Consider the following 27,976-nt stretch of genomic DNA (forward strand, 5'->3'; position numbering starts at 1 on the left):
TATTTGATTAGCATCCCCATTAACTGTTGTAAAAGCAGCAGCTATTCTTTCTGGAGTCAACACAAAACATGACATAATACAGAACATTAATTTGACAAGAACAGCTCAAGGACAGAAGTTAATTTGATGAGATGAGACCAAATTCCAAACTGAAACATGGCCCATGGGTCACTTCTACACGGCCCTGTAAAGACCTGAAAGGACTGGATCAAGATCTGTGTCTAGGTGGTGAAGGCCTCTCTTCAACAGCTACTGTGTCTTAGTCTCCTACATGAGGGTAACAGAAAGCTATTGCCGTGCTATTCAGATGAACTCCTTTCAGATCTTTTAGGGAGGTTGATGAATTACCTTGTGGTTGGTGTGAACCAACTGGACCTAAATCAAGTTTTACCATGAAAACAAGTGCCCTTGGGTTGTATGACCCCATGTGGTCAATATCTGTTGAGTATGTGTGTAATTATGGAATTGTTTTGACCCTGTGTTACATCTTTTAATTATTACTTTGTGGTGAAAGTAGGCTACATCAAATCATTTTTTTTTAAATAACGCACTGATTTCCTGTTCTATTTGCTAGTAATTTCTCCAATCAATAAATGAACTGTATGGTGTATGGCAAGGAAGAACATTATGTAATTACGACATTTTTATTAATTTAAATGAATCATATATATATATAAAAATAAAAAAAAGATAATAAAGGGAAGAAGTGGAGGAAAAACTGAGCTAAAATCTCAGGATTATTTTTGTTTCATTTCTTTATTCCACAGGATCACACCCGTTTTATTAATAAAATATATTTTTCCCCCTTTTAAAACCAGACTCTTCTACCTCATTCCATGGGTACAATTACCAGTTGGAGCAGGTTTAAGATTTTGGGGGAGATTAGTTTAGATATATTGTTTTGAATCCCAAATCTATTTAAATATGTGCTTGTAATAGTATTATAGGTAAAATGGTGGTAAACCATATTTGTTTGAATGTAGTTTTTGGTCTGGAGTTGGGGTTCACCCTCTGTTAAAGTGGTACACTCCCCCTAGTCTCCGATTGACGCTTCGCCTCTCCCGGTGTTCTTCTCAACACTCAGCGGACAAAGAATGAGTCAAACAACAGGCAGGAGGAAAATGAGGATTCATTCTCTCTGATTGCGAAACTTTTTATTCAAAAAATGAACTGGCTGCTAGATCGATGGATTATTTTGTGCTTAACAGGTATATGTTCGTTTTTGTGTGTGTTTGTTTCCTCACTCAACATGTTGTTTTGTCATCTGTCTGAGAAAGCCGTGGACGCAACCGGTTGATCTCTCTAGCTCAGGGTTTATTCCAGCGTCTAACGGGTCTCTCTACCTCTCTACCTCTACCTCTCTGCTTTACCTAAAACCTCAATATGACTATTGGACTCTCTTTATTTTGATTTATATAAACAGACCTTTGGCTGGCCACTTGTTTTGGGGGGTTCGTCTGAATTGCTTTAAGAGCTTTAGCTACTCTTGTTTTCGCTTTTATGTTTTGTCATAAATTACAGGAGGAATGTGTGGAATAAGAAATATACTATAGTAAAATCATCATTTATCATTTAAATAGGTGCTGTTATTCAGACAATATCCATGGTATGCATGCACTCCAATGGGTCACATAGATATCTACTAGGCAGAGAATAATACCTTAATAACTTACTCTGAGGGTCTACTATGAAAAATAATTTTGGAGATCAGTCTGATACAGAGAATATTTGTGGAGTGGTCTATGTTTTGTTTACCTAATTTTTCACCTTTAATTTGGTAAATGAATAGAAAATGCAACCATTATTTCATCTAGTATTTTGAGTAGAATTATACAAAAGTAGAATTATACAAAACGAATCTGTGTCTAGTGTATAAACCCGACAGGAAGTCAAGTCAGTGGTGAAATGCCTGTCAGGAAAATGGTGTCAGTTGTTGAAGGAGGAAAGGGTCTGATGTGGTCAGGAAGCATGGAGTGACTCAGAGATTTAATCAGGAAGAGCCCAGTAGACTTGAATGATAAACCTGAGTTTTGTGTAGTAGCCCACTCATCAAGAAACCCCTTTTGAATGGTGTATGTTAGGTAGTTGCATGCCTTTTTGGTATTTTGTTGTTGTGAATATGAATTAGAGAAGAGTGTTATGTTGTTGTGAGATGAATCGGGACCATAGGTACAAATGTAGGCCTATGTCATCATTTTTTGTCACACTTGTGGGTGTTTTTAGAAGTTTACAAATGTGTTTAGGAGTGCCTGGTTTCATGCATGAACACTTTTTGTGTTCTCCAACAGAGAGATGCTGAGAAAGGCTTACACCTTGGAGCAAAGGTTCCACAATACAGTGACAATGTTTTTCTTGGTTGTACGTGAATCCTGTGGTTATCACTACACTGTAAGGACCTCGTCTAACGGTTTAGTTCAAATCTCTAATAGCTAATTGGCTGTTCACACCCGACTGGACCAGACAAGATTATTTCATTGGTTGGAGTCCTCCCATCCCCCTCCTCCATTCTACTGTCCACACAGGATTCTCCAGGATGGGGGGGTGGTTTACAATGCCAAACAATGGGCCAATGGGCCATGAACAAAAGGACAAAGGGAGGGCCACAGCTACCCCGTGGACGGGATTTAGGAGCACGGTTCTTCTCCCTCCTGTCTCTTTCTCCTCACACTTTCTTTTTCTCCATCCCTCTCATATTCAAAATGAAAACAAACACAAACAGAACTGTCACCTTTTTCTCACAATTTCAGTTCAGTTCAATTTACTTTATTGGCATGACGTAACAATGTAGTTATTGCCAAAGCTTACTTTGGAAATGTACAATATTAAAATAATAATAATCAGTATTGTCAACGAGACAACAGTAACAACAATAATCAAGGGTCAAAATAACCATATAACAATAACAATAAGCATACAGTAGAGGACATGTGCAGGTTGATTGGTCTGTCAGACACTGTCCCTCATCTTATGGCAGGCAGCCATAATGTGCGCTGCCAACCCACAGCTCTCTAAGTCCTCCCCCAACAGGACGGGAAGCCTATTCTCATCAGAGAGGTCTTTGAAACCTTCAATAAGGGTTTCAAATTTGAGGAAATAACACTCTAATTGTTTTGTCAAGAAATGCAGCTCCGTCTCAGGTTCTGCTGTGGTGCAGTGGTTGCACAGCCTTTCCTCTACAGGGAGCCAGGGTTTCCTGTGTCTACCCTTCTCAATGGCAAGGCTGTGCTCTCTGAGCCTGTACTTTGTCAAGGTTTTTCTAAAGTTTTCATCAGTAACCATGGTCAAATAGTTTGCCACTGTGTACCATCGATTTAGGGCCGGATAGCACTGCATTTTGCTTTGTGCTTATGTTTCCCAATAAGTAATGTAATTTTGTTTAGACTGTGTTGTAATTTGGTTTATTATGATTGATTGGATGTTCTGGTCTTGAGGCTTCAGTGTGTTAGTATAACAGGTTTGTGAACAGCTGGATGAGAGGACTTTTTTCTTTGCTCAGCTCTTTGCATTGCAGGGCTTGGTAATGATATGAGAGGGGGTCACTGTATTTCCCCTGTCTCTCTTTCTCTCTCTCTCTGTCTCTGTCCTCTTTCTCTCTGTCTCTGTCCTCTTTCTCTCTGTCTTTGTCCTCTGTCTCTTGTTCTCTGTCTCTTGTTCTCTGTCTCTGTCCTTTGTCTCTCTTTCTCTGTCCTCTGTCTCTCGTTCTCTGTCTCTGCCCTCTGTCTCTCTGTCTCTGTCCTCTGTCTCTCTCTCATTTGTTTTGCTCTCTCTAGAGGTAACACATCTTCTTCAGACTCTGTAGGAGGAGTGGGTGAACCGTTGGTGCAGGGTCAGATATTTATCTGCCATTAGTCACAACTTCTAAATGGAGCTCTAGAACATTTGAAGGCCATCACCGTGAGTCACCCTGGCTCCTCTTTAGTACATAGTGTAAAACAGCTTCCCTCCTTGTCTCATTCCCTTCATATGCCCTAAACTGCTCCTAGGAGAGAGCCACTGGGTAGAACCCTTTGTTGTGATTTCCTCTTTTCACGGAAATGTTTGGAGTCTGTTCCTGCTGCATGCCCCACCCAGAACTAACGGGACTGGGAAATGTTTGGAGTCTGTTCCTGCTGCATGCCCCACCCAGAACTAATGGGACTGGGAAATGTTTGGAGTCTGTTCCTGCTGCATGCCCCACCCAGAACTAACGGGACTGGGAAATGTTTGGAGTCTGTTCCTGCTGCATGCCCCACCCAGAACTAACGGGACTGGGAAATGTTTGGAGTCTGTTCCTGCTGCATGCCCCACCCAGAACTAACGGGACTGGGAAATGTTTGGAGTCTGTTCCTGCTGCATGCCCCACCCAGAACTAACGGGACTGGGAAATGTTTGGAGTCTGTTCCTGCTGCATGCCCCACCCAGAACTAACGGGACTGGGAAATGTTTGGAGTCTGTTCCTGCTGCATGCCCCACCCAGAACTAACGGGACTGGGAAATGTTTGGAGTCTGTTCCTGCTGCATGCTCCACCCAGAACTAACAGGACTGGGAAATGTTTGGAGTCTGTTCCTGCTGCATGCCCCACCCAGAACTAACGGGACTGGGAAAACGTTTGGAGTCTGTTCCTGCTGCATGCCCCACCCAGAACTAACGGGACTGGGAAATGTTTGGAGTCTGTTCCTGCTGTCTACCACACCCAGACCTAACGGGACAGGTTGGAGCTGTATACTGATCTGACTCTGGCCCCCTCACTGTTCCTCTTTATTATGATAACCCCTTACCTCCCTACTGCAATCCTGCCCCTGCCCCCCACGCACGGCGGAATGTAGTCTCTGTGACCGCCCGTGTACAGGAGAGAGGAGCCCCCATCCCATCTCTCTCTCATCCCTTTTAGATATTGTGCAAATCACCACTTGGTAATCTCCCATTTGGAGACTGAGTTGCAGTCATCATTACACACACGCACGCACGCACGCACGCACGCACGCACGCACGCACGCACGCACGCACGCACACACACACACACACACACCATTTCCACCACTCCGTCTCACTATCCTATATTCTCTCTGTTCTCAGCCTTTTATCTGAACCACTGAACATCAGGAGCATTCCACCTCTGCAGTCTGTCTCTGATGGGCTCTGTGCTCTCTGTGGGGTAGAAAACAAACAAACCCCCTCGTGAGTTTAGTGGTCTGGAATCCCCCTTAACCTTTTGGATGTGCAAGGGGTATGTAAGGGAGAGTTGGATTGAAAACATATGGGTAGAGGCTATATAATAATAAGAACAACAAAAATAAGAACAATAATAATGATAATAATAATTATACATGGGACTTATATAGTACTTTTTAAAGAGCCAAAGATGCTTGGTTAAAGTGATGATGGACTGGGGCATTTCAAAGCTGGTGTTGGAGAGCATTCAACTGGGAAGTCTAATCTCTCCTTGCCATTTGCATGTTTCACTGGCTATTCAAAATATACTGTATGTTAAAGGCCTTATATGCAGACTGCTGTTAGTAAGCATTTCACTGTCAGTCCACACCTGTTGTTTATGAAGCATCTGACAAATAGAATTTGATTTGATTTTAATTTGAAAATGTAATTTGATATGTAGAATGGGACACATCACCGTGCCTTCTTACTCCTCCATCCATAGGTATGTGGAGTGGTCTCTGCCCTCTCTTATCCTGAACCACCCCATGTGTTTTTAACCTTCCCGTGAAAATACAATCTGGAATTGTTTTTATTATTGGAATTAATAACTTCTCCCCCTCTCCTTTCTCTCTCATTTTCTTCCATTGTGTGTGTGTCCGTGTTCGTTGTGTGTGTGTGTGTGTCCATGTTCATGTTCGTTGTGTGTGTGTGTGTGTGTCCGTGTCCGTGTTCTTTGTGTGTGTCCATGTCCGTGTTCATTGTGTGTGTGTGTGTCCGTGTTCATTGTGTGTGTGTCCGTGTTCGTTGTGTGTGTCAGTCTGTGTGTGTACTGGGGTGCAGGTGATCGTTCGGGAGGAGAGGCGTTTCGCCATGCTCTTCCAGTCCGTGGTACTCCAGTGCCAGTACCACACGCCCTCCACACAGACCCCTGTGGTGCAGTGGTGGTACAAGTCCTACTGCCGTGACCGCACACAAGACTCCTTCACCTTCCCCGAGAGCCTGGGGGTCCAGGGGTCCGAGCTGGGCGCCGCGGCCCAACTGGAGTGCTCCGACACCAGCCGCACCGTCCGCATCGTAGCCTCCGGCCAGGGTGCCTCCATGACGCTGGCTGAGCACTACAAGGGCCGAGATATCGCCATCGTTAACAGTACTGTGAATATTTCTAATGAGTTGATTTGTGCTGTGTTCATTTAAATTGTGTGTGGAGGTGTTTATAGTTTAATGAGCTGTTGTGTGTATGACTAGAAGGCGGTGCTTGTGAATATGTTGTGAGGGAAGATGTGCGCACACTCGCACATGACACACACACACAACGAACACAGACATGGACACACACACACACAACCAAAGAACACAGACAAGGACACACACACACACGAACACAGACATGGACACACACACACACACACACACACAAAGAACACAGACATGGACACACACACACACGATCACAGACATGGACACACACACGCGCTTAAATGCTGGTTACAGTATGTCAGTGCTTTAGTGTTATAAGCGGTGGTCCGTCATGGCCTGTGTGATTCGTCTCCCAACAGGAAATGTGAATACTTGTGCTTGGCGTTTCCTGTTCCTCAAATAGTACTTCTCTGTCTGTCCTTCACAATACGCCAGGCTCCACAACACACACATTAAAGGGATATTTCATTAAAGGGATATTACTTTGTTGAAATTCACAATACATTTGAGATTTTTGGGAGTGATTTGAACATGCGCAAAAAATGCTAATATCGGTACCATGATTTGAATGAGGTTTGTGCCACAAATCCTAAAATATTAGCATTTGGAAACAGTGCCAGGGACACTAAACCGAAGCATGGATTGCTGTCATACCTTGTCCATAGACGGCTTACAAGGTAAGGAAACCAATGTGTAATTTGGGTGAAATATCCCCTTAACACTGCCCCCTGTTCACAATGGAGTGGTCTCTGCCCTCTCTTATCCTGAACCACCCCATTGAGCTCCTTATCAAAAGGAAACACACACCTTCTTTGTTCTGCCTTTCAAAGAGAGCACCAACCTTTTGTGTCCCTTTTAGCTAAACGCCCTCTTGTTTCATAAACCATAATAGGAATCGGTAGGATGTATGAATGTGTCAAATGTCAATGTATCTTTGAGCATGGTTCAGTATATTGTTTGACTAAGGGTATATAATCCTATGACAGTATGCCGTTGTGTATCTGACCCTGTCCAGAGGCGGACCTGCGGATCGGTGACCTGCAGTGGGGTGACAGCGGCGTTTACTTCTGTAAGATAGTCATCGCTGACGACCTGGAGGGGAAGAACGAGGGCCAGGTCGAGTTACTGGTGCTGGGTGAGTGACCACAGGAAGTGAACCCCTCAGCACACAGGAAGTAAACATTCAACACAGGATGTCAAGCCACCTCAACATCAAAGAGGAAGGGATAGAACGGAAATTAACATTCTGTTGAGGCTCTGTCCTACTTTTTTGAGGTCCTCTCATATTTTTTTTTTCACCTTTATTTAACCAGGTAGGCCAGTTGAGAACAAGTTCTCATTTACAACTGCAGTGCGACACAAACACAGAGTTACACATGGAATAAACAAACGTAGTCAATAACACAATAGAAAAGTATATATACAGTGTGTGCAAATGAGGTAAGATTAGGGAGGTAAGGCAATAGTGGTGAAATAATTACAATTTAGCAATTAAACACTGGAGTGATAGATTGATGTGCTATTTACAGATGGGCTATGTACAGGTGCAGTGATCTGTAAGCTGCTCTGACAGTTGATGCTTAAACTTAGTAAGCGAGATATGAGTCTCTAGCTTCAGTGATTTTTGCAATTTGTTCCAGTCATTGGCAGCAGAGAACTGGAAGGAAAGGTGGTCAAAGTAGGAATTGGCTTTGGGGGTGACCAGTGAAATATACCTGCTGGAGCACGTGCTACGGGTGGGTGCTGCTATGGTGACCAGTGAGCTGAGATAAAGGCGGGGCTTTACCTAGCAGAGACTTACAGATGACCTGGAGCCAGTGGGTTTGGCGACGAATATGAAGCGAGGGCCAGCTGACGAGAGCATACAGGTCGCAGTGGTGGGTAGCATATGGGGCTTTGGTGACAAAACAGATGGCACTGTGTTACGCACGCCTCTAAGAGGGAACGCAACACCCTGCTACAACTAACTCCCTGTGGAGTGAAAGAGGTAAGAGGTACGGGACTGTAGGTGCGAGTAAGGATGACAAAAGGCAGAGAAGTTACCATTTACTAGGAATTTATTCCTTCACACGGTAATATGGGGAAAAGGGGCTGGATGGAACCAAAGCAAAGAAAGTAAATGTCAAAGCCTCCTCTCCTATCTAACCTGCCTACCCACCACTTAACTTAGCACCACCTGGTGCGCTAACCAAAATACAGGGGGTGGTCCACCCAGGTCTTACCTAGTGTGCCAAGACAGTGAATATACTACGGGTATATGTATGCCTGCGGGCCTCTTGCCTAAGCACTCCCTAGGTGCCTTCCCCTTCCCCCCTGGGAACAAATGAAACAGAATTATCCAAACAATTTCAATAATCAAAACACTGCATCCACAAAATACATAACCAATCAGCTCTCTCACTCAACCAATACAGGACACACTAATCATCTCCCTCTGAGAACAACCAACACAGTATATCACCCTCACAGCCATCAGCCTCCTCTCTCAGCAACCATCTCTCAGCAATGATCTCTCTCTCTCTCTGCATTCTTTTCTCCTGAACAGAACACTGACTTTTATATAGCTTCAGAAGGAGTCTAATCGGATACAGCTGTAACTTGACGAGGGGGCGGGGATCAGCTGCTTGGGGAGAATTCAGGAAGCCATCTCCTGAAACACACACTTGCAAATACACAAACCACAACACCGAAACTGGGGAACGCAACACAATGTGATAGACTGCACCCAATTTGCAGTAGAGTGTTGGATGCTATTTTGTAAATGACATCGCTGAAGTCAAGGAACGGTAGGATAGTCAGTTTAACGAGGGTATGTTTGGCAGCATGAGTGAAGCATTCTTTGTTGCGAAATAGGAAGCCGATTCTAGATTTCATTTTGGATTGGAGATGCTTAAGCTCTCTGCGCTACGGATCCCTTTAGCGGGATCATTTTCCTAAACAACCGCTGAATTGCAGGGCGCAAAATATTACAAAAAATATTTATAATCATGCAATCACAAGTGAAATATACCAAAACACAGCTTAGCTTGTTGTTAATCCACCTATCGTGTCAGATTTTGAAAATATGCTTTACAGCGAAAGCAATCCAAGCTTTTGTGAGTGTATCAATCAATGCTAGAACAGCTAGCCCCAAATTAGCATGGTCAAGAAAGTCAGAAAAGCAATACAATTAATCGCTTACCTTTGATAATCTTCGGATGTTTGCACTCACAAGACTCCCAGTTACACAATAAATGTTCTTTTTGTTCGATAAATATTACTTTTATAACAAAAAAAACGCAATTTGGGTTGTGCGTTATGTTCAGAAAACTACAGCCTCGTTCTGTTCGACGAAAATTCCAAAAAGTATCCGTAATGTTCGTAGAAACATGTCAAATGTTTTTTATAATCAATCCTCAGGTTGTTTTTAACATACATAATCGATAATATTTCAACCGGACCGTAACCTATTCAATAAAAGAGAGAAATAAAATGGAGAGCTACCCCTCTCGCGCGCAGGAACTAATCAAAGGACACCTGACTAGTTTTGAAAAATCTCGCTCATTTTTCAAAATAAAAGCCTAAAACTATGTCTAAAGCCTGGTCACAGCCTGAGGAAGCCATTGGAAAAGGAATCTGGTTGATACCCCTTTAAATGGAAGAAATACGGGAAATGAAACACAGATTTAAAAATTAAAATAAATCACTTCCGGGTTAGATTTCCTCAGGTTTTCGCCTGCAAAATCAGTTTTGTTATACTCACAGACAATATTTTGACAGTTTTGGAAACTTTGGAGTGTTTTCTATCCTAATCTGTAAATTATATGCATATTCTACGATCTGGACCTGAGAAATAGTCCGTTTACCTTGGGAACGTTATTTTAAAAAAATTAAAAAATCTGACCCCTAGCGTCAAGAAGTTAATGTGAGTCTGGAAGGAGAGCTTACAGTCTAACCAGACACCTAGGTATTTGTAGTTGTCCACATATTCTAAGTCAGCACCGTCCAGAGTAGTGATTCTAGACGGTCGGGCAGGTGCGGGCAGCAATTGGTTGAAGAGCATGCATTTAGTTTTACTTGCATTTAAGAGCAGTTGTTGGCCACGGAAGGAGAGTTGGATGGCATTGAAGCTCGTCTGGAGATTAATTAACACAGTGTCCAAAGAAGGGCCAGAAGTATACAGAATGTGTTGCCTGCGTAGAGGTGGATCCGAGAATCACCAGCAGCAAGAGCGACATCATTGATATCTACAGAGAAAAGAGTCGTCCCGAGAATTGAACCCTGTGGCACTCTAGAGACTGCCAGAGGTCCGGACTACAGGCCCTCCGATTTGACACACTGAACTCTGTCTGAGAAGTAGTTGGTGAACCAGGAGAGGCAGTCATTTGAGAAACCAAGGATGTTGAGTCTGTCGATAAGAATGCAGTGATTGACAGAGTCGAAAGCCTTGGCCAGGTCGATGAATACGGCTTTTATCGATGGCGTTTAGGATATCATTTAGGACCTTGAGCATGGCTGAGGTGCACCCATGACAAAGCTCAGAAACCAGATTGCATAGCGGAGAAGGTACGGTGGGATTTGAAATGGTCGGTGATCTGTTTGTTAACTTCTTGACGCACGGATCCCTTTAGCGGGATAATTTTCGTAAACAACCGCTGAATTGCAGAGCGCCAAATTCAAAAGAAATACTAAAAATATTTATAATCATGAAATCACAAGTGAAATATACCAAAACACAGTTTAGCTTGTTGTTAATCCACCTATCATGTCAGATTTTGAGAATATGCTTTACAGCGAAAGCAATCCAAGTGTTTGTGAGTTTATCAATCACTAGACAAAACAGAAAGAACAGCTAGCCACAAATTAGCTTGGTCACGAAAGTCAGAAAATCAATAAAATTAATCGCTTACCTTTGATGATCTTCGGATGTTTGCACTCACGAGACTCCCAGTTACACAATAAATGTTATTTTTGTTCGATAAAGATGATTTTTATAACCAAAAACCTCCATTTGGTTTGCGCGTTATGTTCAGAAAACCACAGGCTCGTGCCGGTCCTGAAGGGCAGACGAGGGCATACGAAAATTCCAAAAAGTATCCGTAATGTTCGTAGAAACATGTCAAACGTTTTTTATAATCAATCCTCAGGTTGTTTTTAACATACATAATTGATAATATTTCAACCGGACGGTAAACTATTCAATACTACATAGAAAGAAAATGTCGAGCTACAACTCGCAGGAACTAATCAAAGGACACCTGACGCATTGTCACGTTCCTGACCTGTTTTCTGTTGTTTTGTATGTGTTTAGTTGGTCAGGACGTGAGCTGGGTGGGAATTCTATGTTGTGTGTCTAGTTTGTCTGTTTCTATGTCAGCCTAGTGTGGGTTCTCAATCAGAGGCAGATGGTAATCGTTGTCTCTGATTGAGAATCATATATAGGAGGCTTGTTTTGTGTTGGGATTTTGTGGGTGTTTGTTTCCTGTCTCTGTGATTGTCTGCACCAGATAGGTCTGTGTCGGTTTTTGCACATTTGTTATTTTGTATTGTTGTTTGTAGTGTTTTACTGTTTCTTTATTAAACATGTTTAACACTAGCCGCGCTGCACTTTGGTCCTCTCCTTCACCCCTGGAAGAAAACCGTTACACGCATTTTGATAAATCTCGCTCATTTTTCAAAATAAAAGCTTGAAACTATGTCTAAAGCCTGGTCACAGCCTGAGGAATCTGGTTGATACCCCTTTAAATGGAGGAGGGGCAGGCAATGGAACAGGGATTTTTCCAAATTAAAGGCACTTCCGGGTTGGATTTCCTCAGGTTTTCACCTGCAAAATCAGTTCTGTTATACTCACAGACAATATTTTGACAGTTTTGGAAACGTTAGAGTGTTTTCTATCCTAATCTGTCAATTATATGCATATTCTAGCATCTGGGCCTGAGAAATAGTCTGTTTACCTTGGGAACGTTATTTTTCCAAACATAGAGGTTAACTTGGTTTTCGTCGACCTTAGAATGGCAGGGTAGGATAGATATAGGTCTGTAGCAGTTTGGGTCTAGAGTGTCTCTCCCTTTGAAGAGGGGGATGACTGCGGCAGCTTTCCAATCTTTGGCAATCTCAGACGATGCGAAAGAGAGGTTGAACAGGCTAATAATAGCTGTTGCAACAATTGTGGCAGATAATTTTAGAAAGAGAGGGTCCAGATTGTCTAGCCCAGCTGATTTGTAGGGGTCCAGATTTTGCAGCTCTTTCAGAACATCAGCTATCTGGATTTGGGTGAAGGAGAAATGGGGGAGGCTTGGGAAAGTTGCTGTGGGGGGTGCAGAACTGTTGACCAGGGTAGGGGTAGCCAGGTGGAAAGCATGGCCAGCCGTAGAAAAATGCTTATTGAAATTCTCAATTATTATTGTGGATTTATCGGTGGTGACAGTGTTTCCTAGCCTCAGTGCAGTGGGCAGCTGAAAGAGGTGCTCTTATTCTCCATGGCCTTTACAGTGTCCCAGAATTTTGGGGAGTTTGTGCTACAGGATGCAAATTTCTGTTTGAAAAAGGATTGTCTGAAAGGATTTGGAAGTTGGGAGTTGTGGGAATAGGAAACACTTATTTATTGTCTTCTCTCACTTTCTGAACCTAACCACAGCACCTAGTGTAAGTAAGTGTATGTGTTTGTTTGATATGGTTCGTAGTGATGTGCTTTATTATAAATGTCCCGGCTCTACATTCCAAAGTGCACTTACAACTGCTGCCATGACAACGCTGCTGCTCTGCATGGTTCTGATCCTCTCTGAGAGGACCTATTGTTTGGCTGAGCTTACCGTTGTAAAACAACAGACATAACCCTGACATAGCCATATATAAACCTTTATAACCTCAAATTTAGTGTCAGTATAGGCCAGGTAGACATAGGCTACAGAACATAGAGCTCACAACATAGAGTACCTATGTGGAAAAAGGTAATTACACATTCTAGTTAATTGTTGTGAGCTATGTAATCCACTTCTTAAGGTGTTTCAATGGCAACATTTTTGTTGGGGGGGGCGAGACTAAAACATGTAAAGGGTCAGTGGCGTAGCATGTAAATGTTATTTAACGAGACAAGTCAGTTAAGAACAAATTCTTATTTACAATGGCGGCACACCGGGGAACAGTGAGTTTACTGCCTTGTTAAGGGGCAGAACTACAGATTTTTACCTTGTCAGCTCAGGGATTCGATCAAGCAACCTTTCGGTTACTGGCCCAATGCTCTAACCACTAGGCTACCTGCTACCCCTGATGGTCAGTGGTGTCGCATGTTAAGGGTCAGTGGTGTCGCATGTTAAGGGTCAGTGGTGTCGCATGTTAAGGGTCAGTGGTGTCGCATGTTAAGGGTTAGTGGAGTCGCATGTTAAGGGTCAGTGGTGTCGCATGTTAAGGGTCAGTGGTGTCGCATGTTAAGGGTCAGTGGTGTCGCATGTTAAGGGTCAGTGGTGTCGCATGTTAAGGGTCAGTGGAGTCGCATGTTAAGGGTCAGTGGTGTCGCATGTTAAGGGTCAGTGGTGTCGCATGTTAAGGGTCAGTGGTGTCGCATGTTAAGGGTCAGTGGTGTCGCATGTTAAGGGTCAGTGGAGTCGCATGTTAAGGGTCAGTGGTGTCGCATGTTAAGGGTCAGTGGTGTCGCATGTTAAGGGTCAGTGGTGTCGCATGTTAAGGGTCAGTGGTGTCGCATGTTAAGGGTCAGTGGAGTCGCATGTTAAGGGTCAGTGGTGTCGCATGTTAAGGGTCAGTGATGTCGCATGTTAAGGGTCAGTGGAGTCGCATGTTAAGGGTCAGTGGTGTCGCATGTTAAGGGTCAGTGATGTCGCATGTTAAGGGTCAGTGGTGTCGCATGTTAAGGGTCAGTGGAGTCGCATGTTAAGGGTCAGTGGAGTCGCATGTTAAGGGTCAGTGATGTCGCATGTTAAGGGTCAGTGGTGTCGCATGTTAAGGGTCAGTGGTGTCGCATGTTAAGGGTCAGTGGTGTCGCATGTTAAGGGTCAGTGGTGTGGTGGGACAGCAGACGAGCTGACTTTGGCTTTGTACACACACCACCAGAGTTTGAGTTGTTGAACCCATTTTAATTCCTTCAGAGTTAGTCTGTTTATGTGGAGAACCCTCCTCCTACTCCTCTCACCGAGTGGGGCCAGTCTCCCTTCTCTCTCTCAGGTTACTGTCTGCTGTATTTATATGACTGTTGAGGGCTAGGAGAGCTCAGTGCATAGCGCACAGATGACTGTGCCAACATGGTGGGGCTAAACTGTCTCCTTCTACAGTCGTTCCTCTTTCTCTCAGATTCCCTCCTTTTCTCCTTCTGTTCTCCCTTTCTCTCCGCTTTCCTCCCTCTCTCCTTCTGTTGTCTTTCTCTCCGCTTCCCTCCCTCTCTCATTCTGTTGTCTTTCTCTCCGCTTCCCTCCCTCTCTCCTTCTGTTGTCTTTCTCTCCGCTTCCCTCCCTCTCTCCTTCTGTTGTCTTTCTCTCAGCTTCCCTCCCTCTCTCCTTCTGTTGTCTTTCTCTCAGCTTCCCTCCCTCTCTCCTTCTGTTGTCTTTCTCTCAGCTTCCCTCCCTCTCTCCTTCTGTTGTCTTTCTCTCAGCTTCCCTCCCTCTCTCCTTCTGTTGTCTTTCTCTCAGCTTCCCTCCATCTCTCATTCTTTTGTCTTTCTCTCCGCTTCCCTCCCTCTCTCCTTCTGTTGTCTTTCTCTCAGCTTCCCTCCCTCTCTCCTTCTGTTGTCTTTCTCTCAGCTTCCCCCCCTCTCTCCTTCTGTTGTCTTTCTCTCAGCTTCCCTCCCTCTCTCCTTCTGTTGTCTTTCTCTCAGCTTCCCTCCCTCTCTCCTTCTGTTGTCTTTCTCTCAGCTTCCCTCCCTCTCTCCTTCTGTTGTCTTTCTCTCCGCTTCTCTCCCTCTCTCCTTCTGTTGTCTTTCTCTCAGCTTCCCTCCCTCTCTCCTTCTGTTGTCTTTCTCTCCGCTTCCCTCCCTCTCTCCTTCTGTTGTCTTTCTCTCAGCTTCCCTCCCTCTCTCCTTCTGTTGTCTTTCTCTCAGCTTCCCTCCCTCTCTCCTTCTGTTGTCTTTCTCTCCGCTTCCCTCCCTCTCTCCTTCTGTTGTCTTTCTCTCCACTTCCCTCCCTCTCTCCTTCTGTTGTCTTTCTCTCCGCTTCCCTCCCTCTCTCCTTCTCCTCTCCTCTCTTTCTCATAACTACATTTTTCACAGCTTTTTATTTTTTGGTATTCTACTCTGAAGCACCTATTTTTCCTCTACCGGTTCTTCCCCCTGTCTTCTTATCATTGTGTCTTCTCTCCTTCTCTCTCTCCCTCCCTCCTCTCATCCCTCACCTTCCCCTCTGAGGCACATAGTTTCTCCCCTCCCTCCCTTCCGGTCGTCACTAGTTACCACAACAACAAAGTCATAAACCTTGCCTTTTTCTACAATTTATCTTCTTAAAATGTGATTTTAAATTTAACCTTAACCCTAACCTTAACCCCAATGCTAACCTTATGCCTAACCCTAACCTTAACCACAATGCTAACCTTATGCCTAACCCTAACCTTAAGACCAAAAAGCACATTTTTGTTTACATACATTTTTACGATATAGCCAATTTTGACTTTGTGGCTGTGGTAACTCGTGGAAACCCTCCGTCTCCTCCCTCACCTTGTTCCCCTCTCAGAGGCACATAGTTTCTCCCCTTTCTTTCTCTCCCTCTCTCCCATCCTCCTTCACCTCCTTCCCCTCTCAGAGGCACATAGTTTCTCCCTCTCTCAGGTTACTGAGCTCAGCTGGGTTTATATGACTAAGTGCCAGAGCAGGGTGGTAGGATCAGTGTGTGTGTGTGTGTGTGTGTGTGTGTGTGTGTGTGTGTGTGTGTGTGTGTGTGTGTGTGTGTGTGTGTGTGTGTGTGTGTGTGTGTGTGTGTGTGTGTGTGTGTGTGTGTGTGTGTGTGTGTGTGTGTGTGTGTTTTATCAGACGAGAGGAGTGTGAAACTTCTCTCTGACTACTGCCTACTCAGCATGGGCTGGAGCCTGTCTGGCCGTGGGAGTTTAGTCTGCCCCGACAGCTAGCAGACCTGTTGAACTACAGCTAGCAGACCTGTTGAACTAAAGAGGCCATTCACACTCAATTTAGTATTTATATGTAGGCCTACACAAACACACAAACACACTTCATGTGTGTAAACCAGGTATTTTAGCATCCCCGTTGAACCTGTCTAAAGAGATAAACGTAGAGATTAGTTATCTTATTTTGGCGTTTGGGTGAGGGCATGGTCCCATTTCAACACCATTCTTTCTTTCTATTTCTCTCTCTCTCCATTGCCCTTTATCCTTCTCTCACTCTCTGTCTTTTTCTCCCTTAACTATTCTGTCTCCTCTGTGTGCCTCTCTCACTCTCTGTCTTTATCTCCCTTAACCATTCTGTCTCCTCCTCTGTGTGCCTCTCTCACTCTCTGTCTTTATCTCCCTTAACCATTCTGTCTCCTCTGTCTCTCTCACTCTCTGTCTTTATCTCCCTTAACTATTCTGTCTCCTCTGTGTGCCTCTCTCTCACCGTTTAGCAGAAACAAAGCAGCCGTTGTTACCATGGCGATAGCGTTCGTCTGACCCTCTTTCCCCTATGAGCTCTAATGATTAATTGGTGTCCCAGAATGCTTCAGTGAAGTGTCTGTCCCCGTTACACTCGGCTCCCACCCCCCCACCCCCCTCCTAGACTGGGGTAGTGTGTGTGAAGTGTCTGTCCCCGTTACACTTGGTTTCCATTTTCCCATCCCCCCTAGACTGGGGTAGTGTGTGTGAAATGGGTGTCCCCGTTACACTTGGTTCCCATTTTCCCATCCCCCCCTAGCCTGGGGTAGTGTGTGTGAAATGGGTGTCCCCGTTACACTTGGTTCCCATTTTCCCATCCCCCCCCTAGCCTGGGGTAGTGTGTGTGAAGTGGGTGTGAAGATCTATTAGCGTGACACTTTGAACTTTGTCTTCACTCCTATTAACTTGAATCATGGGAAATGATTAATGATGACGATGATCACTTTGGCTTTAGAATCAGGTATTAAAGAATACTTTGACTGTTCTTTTCCTCTACTTTTCTTTCGATTAATCTGTCTGGTAATCTCTATGCATGACTCTTAGTCAATAACTCCATCTGTTTGGCTGATTTGCCTCACCTTTGACCTCTGCCCACTGCTACTTCCTGTCTGCAGCTCCTCACCTCTTGCTCTCCTTCTCTCTGCAGGTAGGACAGGTGTGCTGGACGATCTCCTGCCTGAGTTTGATGTGGAGATTATGCCAGGTACGGCTGCCTGCTTCCTCACCCACTGGCTACTGTCTGTCTGTCTGTGTGTGTGTGTGTGTCTCTGTGTGTGTGTGTGTGTGTGTGTGTGTGTGTGTGTGTGTGTGTGTGTGTGTGTGTGTGTGTGTGTGTGTGTGTGTGTGTGTGTGTGTGTGTGTGTGTGTGTGTGTGTGTGTGTGTGTGTGTGTGTGTGTGTGTCAGTTTGTGTGTGTGTGCGTGTGTGTCTGTGTGTGTGTGTGTGTGTGTGTGTGTGTGTGTGTGTGTGTGTGTGTGTGTGTGTGTGTGTGTGTGTGTGTGTGTGTGTGTGTGTGTGTGTGTGTGTGTGTCAGTTTGTGTGTGTGTGTGTGCCAAAAATGGCTGCCTTTTCCCCCCACCTGTTCCTTCCTTACCTGTTCCCTTCGGTGGCATCACCTGCTCTGGCTCTGCTCACCCTGTTCTCTCACTGTACAATCAGCTTCTGTGAATCTTGAATGACTTAACAACTGCAGAGTAAAGGACAAATCAGCTCGTTGCCTCGTCTTATATTCCGCCTCTGCACAGTCAAGCATTAACTCACTCTCACTGTCACAATCATATTCTTGCTACAGGACTTATTCACAAGAAACTCTATGCCCTCTCTCTTTTGAAGATGAGATCTCTCTCTGAAGAGGTCCACTTGGGATGTGTGTTTTCACAAGGGTCTGACTAAAGTGGCGTGTTTGTCGTTTTTTGGTCACGGCCAGAGGAAGTTCATCATTAGTGTTGGGATGCTTTAGTGACGTGAGGCTGTGATAAGCCAGCAAGCCCTGCCTCTCTACACCCTGAACATTGGAGGGTTATTATTACCATAAATGTCAATGGTTTTTACGGATGTGGAGAGAGGACAGACATGCAGAAGATGTAGCTGTAGTAAGTAACATGTAGTAACTCACTCAAGTAACAAGATGTGTATCTCTACTGTTTGTGGGATCTGTAGTCTCATTGATCTGTGTCTGTGTTCCAGAGTGGGTGTTTGTGGGATGTGTAGTCTCATTGATCTGTGTCTGTGTTCCAAAGTGGGTGTTTGTGGGATGTGTAGTCTCATTGATCTGTGTCTGTGTTCCAGAGTGGGTGTTTGTGGGATGTGTAGTCTCATTGATCTGTGTCTGTGTTCCAAAGTGGGTGTTTGTGGGATGTGTAGTCTCATTGATCTGTGTCTGTGTTCCAGAGTGGGTGTTTGTGGGATCTGTAGTCCTGGGCAGTATCCTGTTCCTGTTGTTGATGGGGATCTGCTGGTGTCAGTGCTGCCCTCACTCCTGCTGCTGCTACCTCCGCTGCTGCTGCTGCCCCGACACCTGCTGCTGCCCACTCCACCGTGAGTAACACACACACACACACACACACACACACACACACACACACACACACACACACACACACACACACACACACACACACACACATGGTCTTACATTCACTAGCGGTCTTACACAGTCTTACATTTGTCGGTGTTTTCCAGTCTATGAGGCGGGGAAGATGGTAAAGAGGGGCCAGCCTCCCCAGGTTGTTGTGTACCCCCCTTACTGCATCCCTGGGGTCCCCACCATGGTCCCCTTCGCCCCGCCGTCCCTCGCGGAACCTAAGATGGTCTCCCTCCCCTCAGTGGAGAACAACTTGGCTGGGGGTGAGTGACCCGCCCCACACCTGGGCTCGTCCTGTCCGACTGCAGGAACTGGACAAGCCACTGTGCATTGTGGGAAATGTAGTTTTGCATGATGTGTGTGTGTGTGGTGAGGGGGATGGGATGGGTTGGTGTTTGTGTGTGTGTGTGTGTGGGGATGGGTTGGGTTGGGTTGGTGTGTGTGTGTGTGTGTGTGGGGGGGGGGGGGGGGGTGGGTTGGTGTGTGTGTGTGGGGATGGGTTGGTGTTTGTGTGTGTGGGGGGGGTGGGTTGGTGTGTGTGTGTGGGGATGGGTTGGTGTTTGTGTGTGTGGGGTGGGTTGGTGTGTGTGTGTGTGTGTGTGTGGGGATGGGTTGGTGTTTGTATGTGTGGGGGGGGTGGGTTGGTGTGTGTGTGTGTGTGTGGGGGGGGGGGGGGGGGGGGGGTTGGTGTGTGTGTGGGGATGGGTTGGTGTTTGTGTGTGTGTGTGGGGGGGGGGGTTGGTGTGTGTGTGTGTGTGGGGATGGGTTGGTGTGTGTGTGTGTGTGTGTGTGTGTGTGTGTGTGTGTGTGTGTGTGTGTGTGTGTGTGTGTGTGTGTGTGTGTGTGTGTGTGTGTGTGTGTGTGTGTTTGTAGGGATGGGTTGGGTTGGTGTAGGGATGGGTTGGGTTGGTGTGGGGATGGGTTGGTGTGTGTGTGTGTGTGGGGGGGGGGGGGGGGGGTTGGTGTGTGTGTGGGGGGGGGGGGTTGGTGTGTGTGTGTGTGTTTGTAGGGATGGGTTGGGTTGGTGTAGGGATGGGTTGGGTTGGTGTGGGGATGGGTTGGGTTGGTGTGGGGATGGGTTGGTGTGTGTGTGTGTGTTTGTAGGGATGGGTTGGGTTGGTGTAGGGATGGGTTGGGTTGGTGTGGGGATGGGTTGGTGTGTATCATTGTTAGTAGAGGTTGGTTTCATCCTCATCAGAAACCCTTCATTACATTCTCTATTAACTATTCATTTCCCCATTTGTAACAAACCAACCCTGATTACACTAAATGTCATCAACACCATCTGCTGAGAGAATCCATCTGTGTCGAATCAGTCAAATAAAGTTTGGTAACATTTGAAGAACTACCTATAAACTGCCTATAAACTATCATAGAAATGATTTATTATCCACTTGTAAACTTCTTTCTGTCAACATTAGTAAGTACAAACTTGTTTTCTGTGTTATCGTAATGTTTTAAAGTAGACTTTCATATAGTTATACCATGAGATCAGACCGACCGTTGGGGTGGGATGGTGATGTCTTCAGAACACCTTTGGCCATGGATGAAGATTTACCATCGCTGAAAGACATCAGTGCACCCTCCGGGAGGGCAGCTCCCGCTCAGCCCAGTCCAAGCTCTTCTCTGTCCTTGCACCCCGGTGGTGGAACCAGCTTCCCCCTGAAGCTAGGACAGCAGAGTCCCTGCCCATCTTCCGAAAAACATCTGAAACCCTACCTCTTCAAAGAGTATCTTAAATAATCCTTCCCTCACAACAACCCCCCCCCCAAAAAACACTTAACCAGCACTTGTACTTGACCCCCCCTCCTCCCTTCTAGCTCTGACTCTACTGATAGCTACGATATTGAGGCATTTACTTCCTCTGCCTGTGATATGTGGTTGTCCCACCAAGCTATCTGTAGATGAACGCACTAACTGTAAGTCGCTCTGGATAAGAGCATCTGTTAAATGGCAACAAAAATATATATATATTCTTGTAAATTGACTGGACTGTTGCTTTTTTATCAGAAACTAAAATATTGTATGGTTCTGTATTTCACATGTTAAGTTCATTAACATACCAGTGGCAGTGTAAGAAGGTATCCATAGTGCTTTGTTTTAAGCACACAGACATTTGTGTAGTGCAGTGTAAAGCATATTGTCATTCGAAATTCCAAGATAGCGGACAAAAGCTGGTTGTGTTCCACGGAATCAATTCTCATTTTATGCATTCTGTTTCTATGTGACATATAGTCACTTCATAATTGGCTCAGATACCTTTTATAATGTCTCTCCCAAACTAAGAGCATGGAAAATAATCCTGCAGCAACAGGAAATGTGAATTATTGTGTGGATTATAATTCACGGACATTTCTGATACATTTTTTGTTAGGACAAATCAGTGGAAATTACAAACTTTAGAAGCCTTTTTAAACCTTGAATACTCTACAAGTTTTAAATTCTTGTTGGGTGATCAAATTCAGGCAGGTCACCCGTGATACTAGTCAGTATTCGACATCCATCCATGTCTGTGGACATTCGGGAGATGATGTTAAAACCGGCCACTAGGGGCAACAGTGAGCACTGTTACCTTCAAGTCGGTTTGGGTTGTGGACGGGGATGGTGGATGGGCATAACTTTCTGCCTCTGATTCCAAAGGTTGAATGGTCAAATCCAGCGATAGAAAGTTGTTTTTAAAATGTTTGTTTTAAGCCAATCACAAACCTTAATCCTTAGCTTAAACATTCAAAGTTAATGCCTAACCTTAAAACGCCTGGAACAACTTAGACATTTTACATTTGAGAAACATGGATGAACATCTCATTCTGATGTGAGACTGTGAGAACTTGTAATTAAGATCCTACATCTATCTGTACGATGAGGGCCATCAGCAAAAGCATTTGCTTTGAAAATAACCAATCTATATTTACACAGATGTCTATGGCTATCAGATGTTGTTTGCATTAGGGGTGATATTTGATGATGTGTCTGTGATTGGATTAGAAGTGTTGAAGCATAAACATGCTGTAAATAGAACCCTGTTGCAAAGAAATGTGCTGTGGAAACAGTTCATTTATAACATTGAAAAAATGTCTTGAAAGCAGTAACGGTCTCCATAGTGATGTGTTGTCCCAGCAGCCAGTAGCCTATCAGAGCTCAGCTCTCTGCATGAGGGATGGGACACGGATTTCCGGCAGACCTATCGGACAGTCCAGATGAAAGCTCTCCCATCCATCGCTGACCTCGATGACCAATCAGAGCTCACGGCAGCTCCTGTGCACAACAGTCGTCGACCCAGGCATTACCGTGGCAACCACACTGATGACGAGCAAGACAGCAGGTACCACTGAGTTTGAACTGTATCTAAAGTACTCACATTTTCTGACCCGGTGTGTGTGTGTAAGAGAGAGAATAGGATGTTGTATAGATATTGGATATTTCATTGCTGATTATGTTGTATTCAATGTAGGACTAAAATGCTAGTTAACACTGTCTGTCTGCATTTGTGTATCTGTTATATACTCTGATTCCCCCTGTCTTCCCTGTTTTCCAGGTGGAACCCTCGCTCTGTGCACCTGGAGAGGAGGACATTGGGCTCCAGGGGGCGTACTGGCTCTCTGGATGAGCTGGAGGAATTTGCTATGTCCTACGGCCCCCGTGCCCGGAGGGGCGACCCCCGTGACCAGGACAGGGACTACGACCTGGAACTACGGGGGCGAGAGCACTACCCCCCGTACCGGGACCACAGCCCCTCACGCCGTTTCCATGGAGACAGGGATGATGACTGGCACCCCCGCCGCAGCCCACCTCCGCAGAAGAAGAGGGACATGTGGGACGATCTCCCCTCTCGCCCCCACCAGCACACCCAGGGGCGGAGGGGTTACGATGACGCCTTCCTCAACAACTTATTGGAGCGCAAGGCGAGGGGGAGAGCAGGAGAGAAGGGGGAGAGAGGAAAGGGGCGGGTTGACGAGGACAGTGACACTCCCTCCAAGGGCAGTTCAAAGGGCAAGGGCAGCGACGGTTTCTACAGCCGGTCACCTACCAACAGGCCCGAGGAGGATGACCCTTTGCCTCCATACTCAGAGCTAGAGATGGAAAGGTACCGGATGGTCAACCCAACCACTGAACGTTACCGCATGGTCAAATCGCCCTCAGAACGATACAGCACCACTGACCAGGCCATGCAATCGTTCTCCTATACCCGTCCCCCTAAAGGACTGGCCCACACCATACAGGCAGGCAGAGAGGACAGGGACAACAACCGAAATATGGTGAGTTACCTGTAGGAGGGTCATGTTGAAGAACACCCTACCACTCTCAGGTTATCCCAGCTACAAGAGCTCAGAGGTAGTAAGTCCAGTAGGTCTAACAGACCACCAACTTTAAACCCATGATGGTTAGATCATCTTTATTTGTGGGTGTTGTTTTTTTAAACTATATTCAACAAAAATATAAACGCAACATGTAAAGTGTTGGTCCCATGTTTCATGAGCTGAAATAAAAGATCCCAGAAATATTCCACATGCACAAAAAGTTATTTTTCTGAAGTTAGTCAGCATTTCTCCTTTGCCAAGATAATCGATCCAGCTGACAGGTGTGGCATATAAAGAAGCTGATTAAACAGCATGATCATTACACAGGTGCACCTTGTGCTGGGGACAGTAAAAGGCCACTCTAAAATGTGCAGTTTTGTCACACAATGCCACAGATGTCTCAAATTGAGGGAGTGTGCAATTGGCATACTGACTGCAAGAATGTTCACCAGAGCTGTTGCCAGAGAATTGAATGTTAATTTATCTACCATAAGCCGCCTCTAACGTTGTTTTAGAGAATTTGGCTGTACGTCCAACTGGCCTCACAACCGCAGACCACATGTAACCATGCCAGCCCACATCCGGTTTCTTCACCTGCGGGATTGTCTGAGACCAGCCACCCGGACAGCTGATGAAACTGAGAAGTATTTCTGTCTGTAATAAAGCCCTTTTGTGGGGAAAAAACGAATTCTGATTTGCTGGGCCTGGCTCCCCAGTGGGAGGGCCTATGCCCTCCCAGCACCAACCGTGGCTGCGCCCCTGCCCGTGAAATTCATTGATTAGGTGCTAATTAATTTATTTAAATTGACTGATTTCCTTTTTTGTTCTGTAATTCAGTAAAATCGTTGAAATTGTTACATGTTGCGGTTATATTTTTGTTCAATATTTACAGTGCGTTCGGAAAGTATTCAGATCCCTTGACTTCTTCCATATTTTGTTACGTTACAGCCTTATTCTAAAAAGTTTGTCCCCCTCATCAATCTACATACAATACCCCATAATGACAAAGCAAAAACTTTATTTTATTTTAGCAACTAAAAAAAAACCATCTGAAATTTCACATTTACATAGTAAGTATTCAGACCCTTAACTCAGTACTTTGTTGAAGCACCTTTGGGAGCGATTACAGCCTTGAGTCTTCTTGGGTATGACTCTGCAAGCTTGGCACACCTGTATTTGGGGAGTTTCTCCTATTCCTCTCTACAGATCCTTTCAAGCTCTGTCAGGTTGGATGGGTAGTGTCGCTGCACAGCTTTTTCAGGTCTCTCCAGATATATTTGATCGGGTTCAAGTCCGGGCTCTGGCTGGGCCACTCAAGGACATTGAGAGACTTTGACCATGCTGGTCATTTATGAACATTTGAACATCTTGGCCATGTTCTGTTATAATCTCCACCCGGCACAGCCAGAAGAGGACTGGCCACCCCTCAAAGCCTGGTTCCTCTCTAGGTTTCTTCCTAGGTTTTGGGCTTTCTAGGGAGTTTTTCCTAGCCACTGTGCTTCTACACCTGCATTGCTTGCTGTTTGGGGTTTTAGGCTGGGTTTCTGTACAGCACTTTGAGATATCAGCTGATGTAAGAAGGGCTATATAAATACATTTGATTTGATTTGTCCCGAAGCCAGTCCTGTGTTATCTTGGCTGTGTGCTTAGGGTCATTGTCCTGTTGGAAGGTAAATGTTCACCCCAGTCTGAGGTCCTGAGCGCTCTGGAGCAGGTTTTCATCAAGGATCTCCCTGTACTTTGCTCCGTTCATCTTTCCCTCGATCCTGACTAGTCTCCTAGTCCCTGCCACTGAAAAACATCCCCACAGCATGATGCTGCCACCACCATGCTTTACAGTCGGGATAGTGCCAGGTTTCCTCCAGATGTGACGCTTGGCATTCAGGCCAAAGAGTTCAATCTTGGTTTCTCATGGTCTGAGAGTCCTTTAGGTGGATTTTGGCAAACTCCAAGCTGGCTGTCATGTCCCTTTTACTGAGGAGTGGCTTCCGTCTGACCACTCTACCATAAAGGCCTGATTGGTGGAGTGCTGCAGAAATGGTTATCCTTCTGGAAGGTTCTCAACAGAGGAACTCTGGAGCTCTGTCAGAGTGACCATCGGGTTCTTGGTCACCTCCCTGACCAAGGCCTTTCTCCCCCGATTGCTCAGTTTGGCCGGGCGGCCAGATCTAGGAAGAGTCTTGCTGGTTCCAAACTTCTTCCACTTCAGAATGATGGAGGCCTCTATGTTCTTGAGGACCTTCAATGCTGCATACCTTTTTTGGTACCCTTCCCCATATCTGTGCCTTGAAACAATCCTGTCTCTGAGCTCTACAGACAAGTCCTTTGTGGGCTTGATTTTCGCTCTGACATGCACTGTCAACTGTGGGACCTTATAAAGACAGGTGTGTGCCTTTCCAAATCATGTCCAATTAATTGAATTTATCACAGGTGGACTTTCTACAATCTACAATCTCAAGGATGATAAATGGAAACCGGATGCACCTGAGCTCAATTTCGAGTCTTATAGCAAAGGGTATGAATTCTTATGTAAATAAAGTATTTCCGTTTTTTGGTTTTTATACATTTGCAAACATTTCTAAAAACCTGTTTTCGCTTTTCCATTATGGGGCATTTTTTTAAAGTATTTAACCTTTGTTTAACTAGGCAAGTCAGTTAAGAACAATTCTTATTTACAATGACGGCCAACCCCTAACCCGGACGACACTGGGCCAATTGCGCACCGCCCTATGGGACTCCCAATCACGGCCGGTTGTGAGACAGCCTTGAATCGAACCAGGGTCGGTAGTGACGCCTCTAGGACTGAGATGCAATGCCTTAAACCGGTGCACCACTCAGGAGCCATTATTGTGTGTAGATTGATGAGGAAAAACATTTATTTAATCAATCTTAGAATAAGGCTGTAACGTAACAAAATGTGGTAAAAGGGAAGGGGTCTGAAGACTTTCCAAATGCGCTGTATAAATCAAAACATTTTTTAACAGTATTTCATATTGATTGGTTGTTATGTGAAAAGAGAGGCGGAAAGCACTATTTTGATGTTGTAATTTAGATCAATATTTCGTAAATAATGTAGTCAAGAAAACATCCTCAAGTTTAATGCTTTATTTCAAAGGTAAAAGGTCAAATCTTAATACCAAAAATAATGCATGTTCTGTATGTGATTGTATCATGTTCTCGTGGTACTCACTCGCAGACATTACTAACAGAGCATGAGCTGCATGATTGCTGTGGATTCCCACATTGCCTCACTGACCAGGCCTGACTAATCGAGCATGATTGCTGTGGATTCCCACATTGCCTCACTGACCAGGCCTGACTAGTCAAGCATGAGTGGCATGATTGCATGGTCTCTAACATGGCTCTTGGTGTTTTTCTTTTAACAGACCCCTGCTCTGAGCAGAGACTCTCTCATAGTGTGACACACCAGAGAGAACTCAAGCCTGTGCCTGCACAGCACTGCCAGCATTGAGAATCACACATCACTCACTTAAAACATCATGCATCAGCCTGGGAGTGACTAACTGATCATCCTCATCATCAACAACCTGAAGAGGCTTATCTAATAGAAGGTTTCCATCCACAGAAGGGAGGCACCTTGCATGGATCACGAGAAGACAATGGAACGTGCATTGTTTATGCATTGATTTAAGGAACATTTGGACACCATTTTGTTTGTATGTGTGTTGAGCGTAGATGCATTACATACACACCGTTTGAATGGGTATGTATGGCTGCAACGTGGGTGTGAAGCATTTGTGTGGATGTGTACTGTACTGTATGTCCATATTTAGATTTATCTGTGAAACTCAAACCATGCATTCCACAGAGCAGTCCCCCTCTCTCACCTATAAAGCACGGTGAAAGCTAGTTCCCGTGAAGTTACGCTGACAACAATGATACGATTAGGGCTATTGGTAGGGATAGATTGATAGGTATTGATTAGGTGTGGAGGCAGAGCTAAGATAAGGGGTTAAAGAAAAGGAAAGCAGTCATCAAAGAAACTTCATATGATCAATTGATGTGTGTTAAGTTCAGGATTGTTTTGATCAATTCTAAACAACTATATGCCAACTTACCATTATAATTGTAAATCCAATGCTCCCCCACGTGTCATACATTTCATCAGACTATAAGAAACATATAATAGGTGTCAATTGTGCCATGAAAAAGACAACTCAGGTTCACCTGCCTTCATTGTGTGTGTGTGTGTGTGTGTGTGTGTGTGTGTGTGTGTGTGTGTGTGTGTGTGTGTGTGTGTGTGTGTGTGTGTGTGTGTGTGTGTGTGTGTGTGTCATGTACTGTACCTACTGTAAATGTACTGTACCTACTGAGCTTGAATTTATATTACAGATTTGCAATTGCACTGTAATAGTATTCTTTATTAGCCCACAGTATTAATTGGACATGCCGTTATTGGCCACAGGTAACTGTGTTTTGAAACTGCCATTCAGCCATAGCAGATGTTTGTATTTCACTTGTTTGACATTGATTTTGATATAAACACACTATCTTAGATTGTGCCATTGTGTGTGATTACTATGCCCTTTTATGATTGTTTACATTGGATGTGTTGCGTGTGTTTCTTATCGCAATCTATGTTAACCGCTTAATACACACACAGTGCTTGCTCATTACTTTATTTACACACACAAACACCACAGACATAAACAGCTCTTCCAAGCCTTTTCTGTCAATTACCATT

The 27,976-nt window shown here is 44.9% G+C and overlaps 2 protein-coding genes across 2 annotated transcripts in view; both read left to right on the plus strand.

Annotated features, from left to right (window-relative positions):
* LOC120057995 (cell surface A33 antigen-like) overlaps positions 1 to 793 on the plus strand; it is a 7,837-nt gene extending 7,044 nt beyond the window's left edge. Inside the window, exon 7 of the mRNA XM_039006481.1 lies at positions 1 to 793. This exon is cut by the window's left edge and continues 1,010 nt beyond it. The gene's annotated coding sequence lies outside the window, so the exon portion shown is untranslated.
* A 301-nt stretch (positions 794 to 1,094) lies between these two features.
* Positions 1,095 to 27,793, plus strand: LOC120058507 (immunoglobulin-like domain-containing receptor 2). Its single transcript, XM_039007220.1, has 9 exons — positions 1,095 to 1,208; positions 5,952 to 6,281; positions 7,347 to 7,466; positions 17,538 to 17,594; positions 18,781 to 18,927; positions 19,072 to 19,236; positions 22,094 to 22,295; positions 22,509 to 23,229; positions 26,658 to 27,793. Exons 1-9 carry the CDS (start codon positions 1,166 to 1,168, stop codon positions 26,691 to 26,693), a joined length of 1,821 nt encoding a protein of 606 aa, XP_038863148.1. The 5' UTR covers positions 1,095 to 1,165; the 3' UTR covers positions 26,694 to 27,793.
* The last annotated feature ends 183 nt before the right edge of the window (positions 27,794 to 27,976 follow it).

This window comes from Salvelinus namaycush, chromosome 13 (assembly GCF_016432855.1).
Source record: "Salvelinus namaycush isolate Seneca chromosome 13, SaNama_1.0, whole genome shotgun sequence".
NCBI lineage: Eukaryota > Metazoa > Chordata > Actinopteri > Salmoniformes > Salmonidae > Salvelinus > Salvelinus namaycush.

Excerpts from the sequence above, each read along its gene's own strand:
- LOC120058507 (XM_039007220.1), top strand. The coding sequence starts at position 1,166 with ATGAACTGGCTGCTAGATCGATGGATTATTTTGTGCTTAACAG. Across the intron at positions 6,282-7,346 it reads AGATATCGCCATCGTTAACA|AGGCGGACCTGCGGATCGGT; the intron begins GTACTGTGAATA and ends GACCCTGTCCAG. Across the intron at positions 22,296-22,508 it reads GATGACGAGCAAGACAGCAG|GTGGAACCCTCGCTCTGTGC; the intron begins GTACCACTGAGT and ends CCTGTTTTCCAG.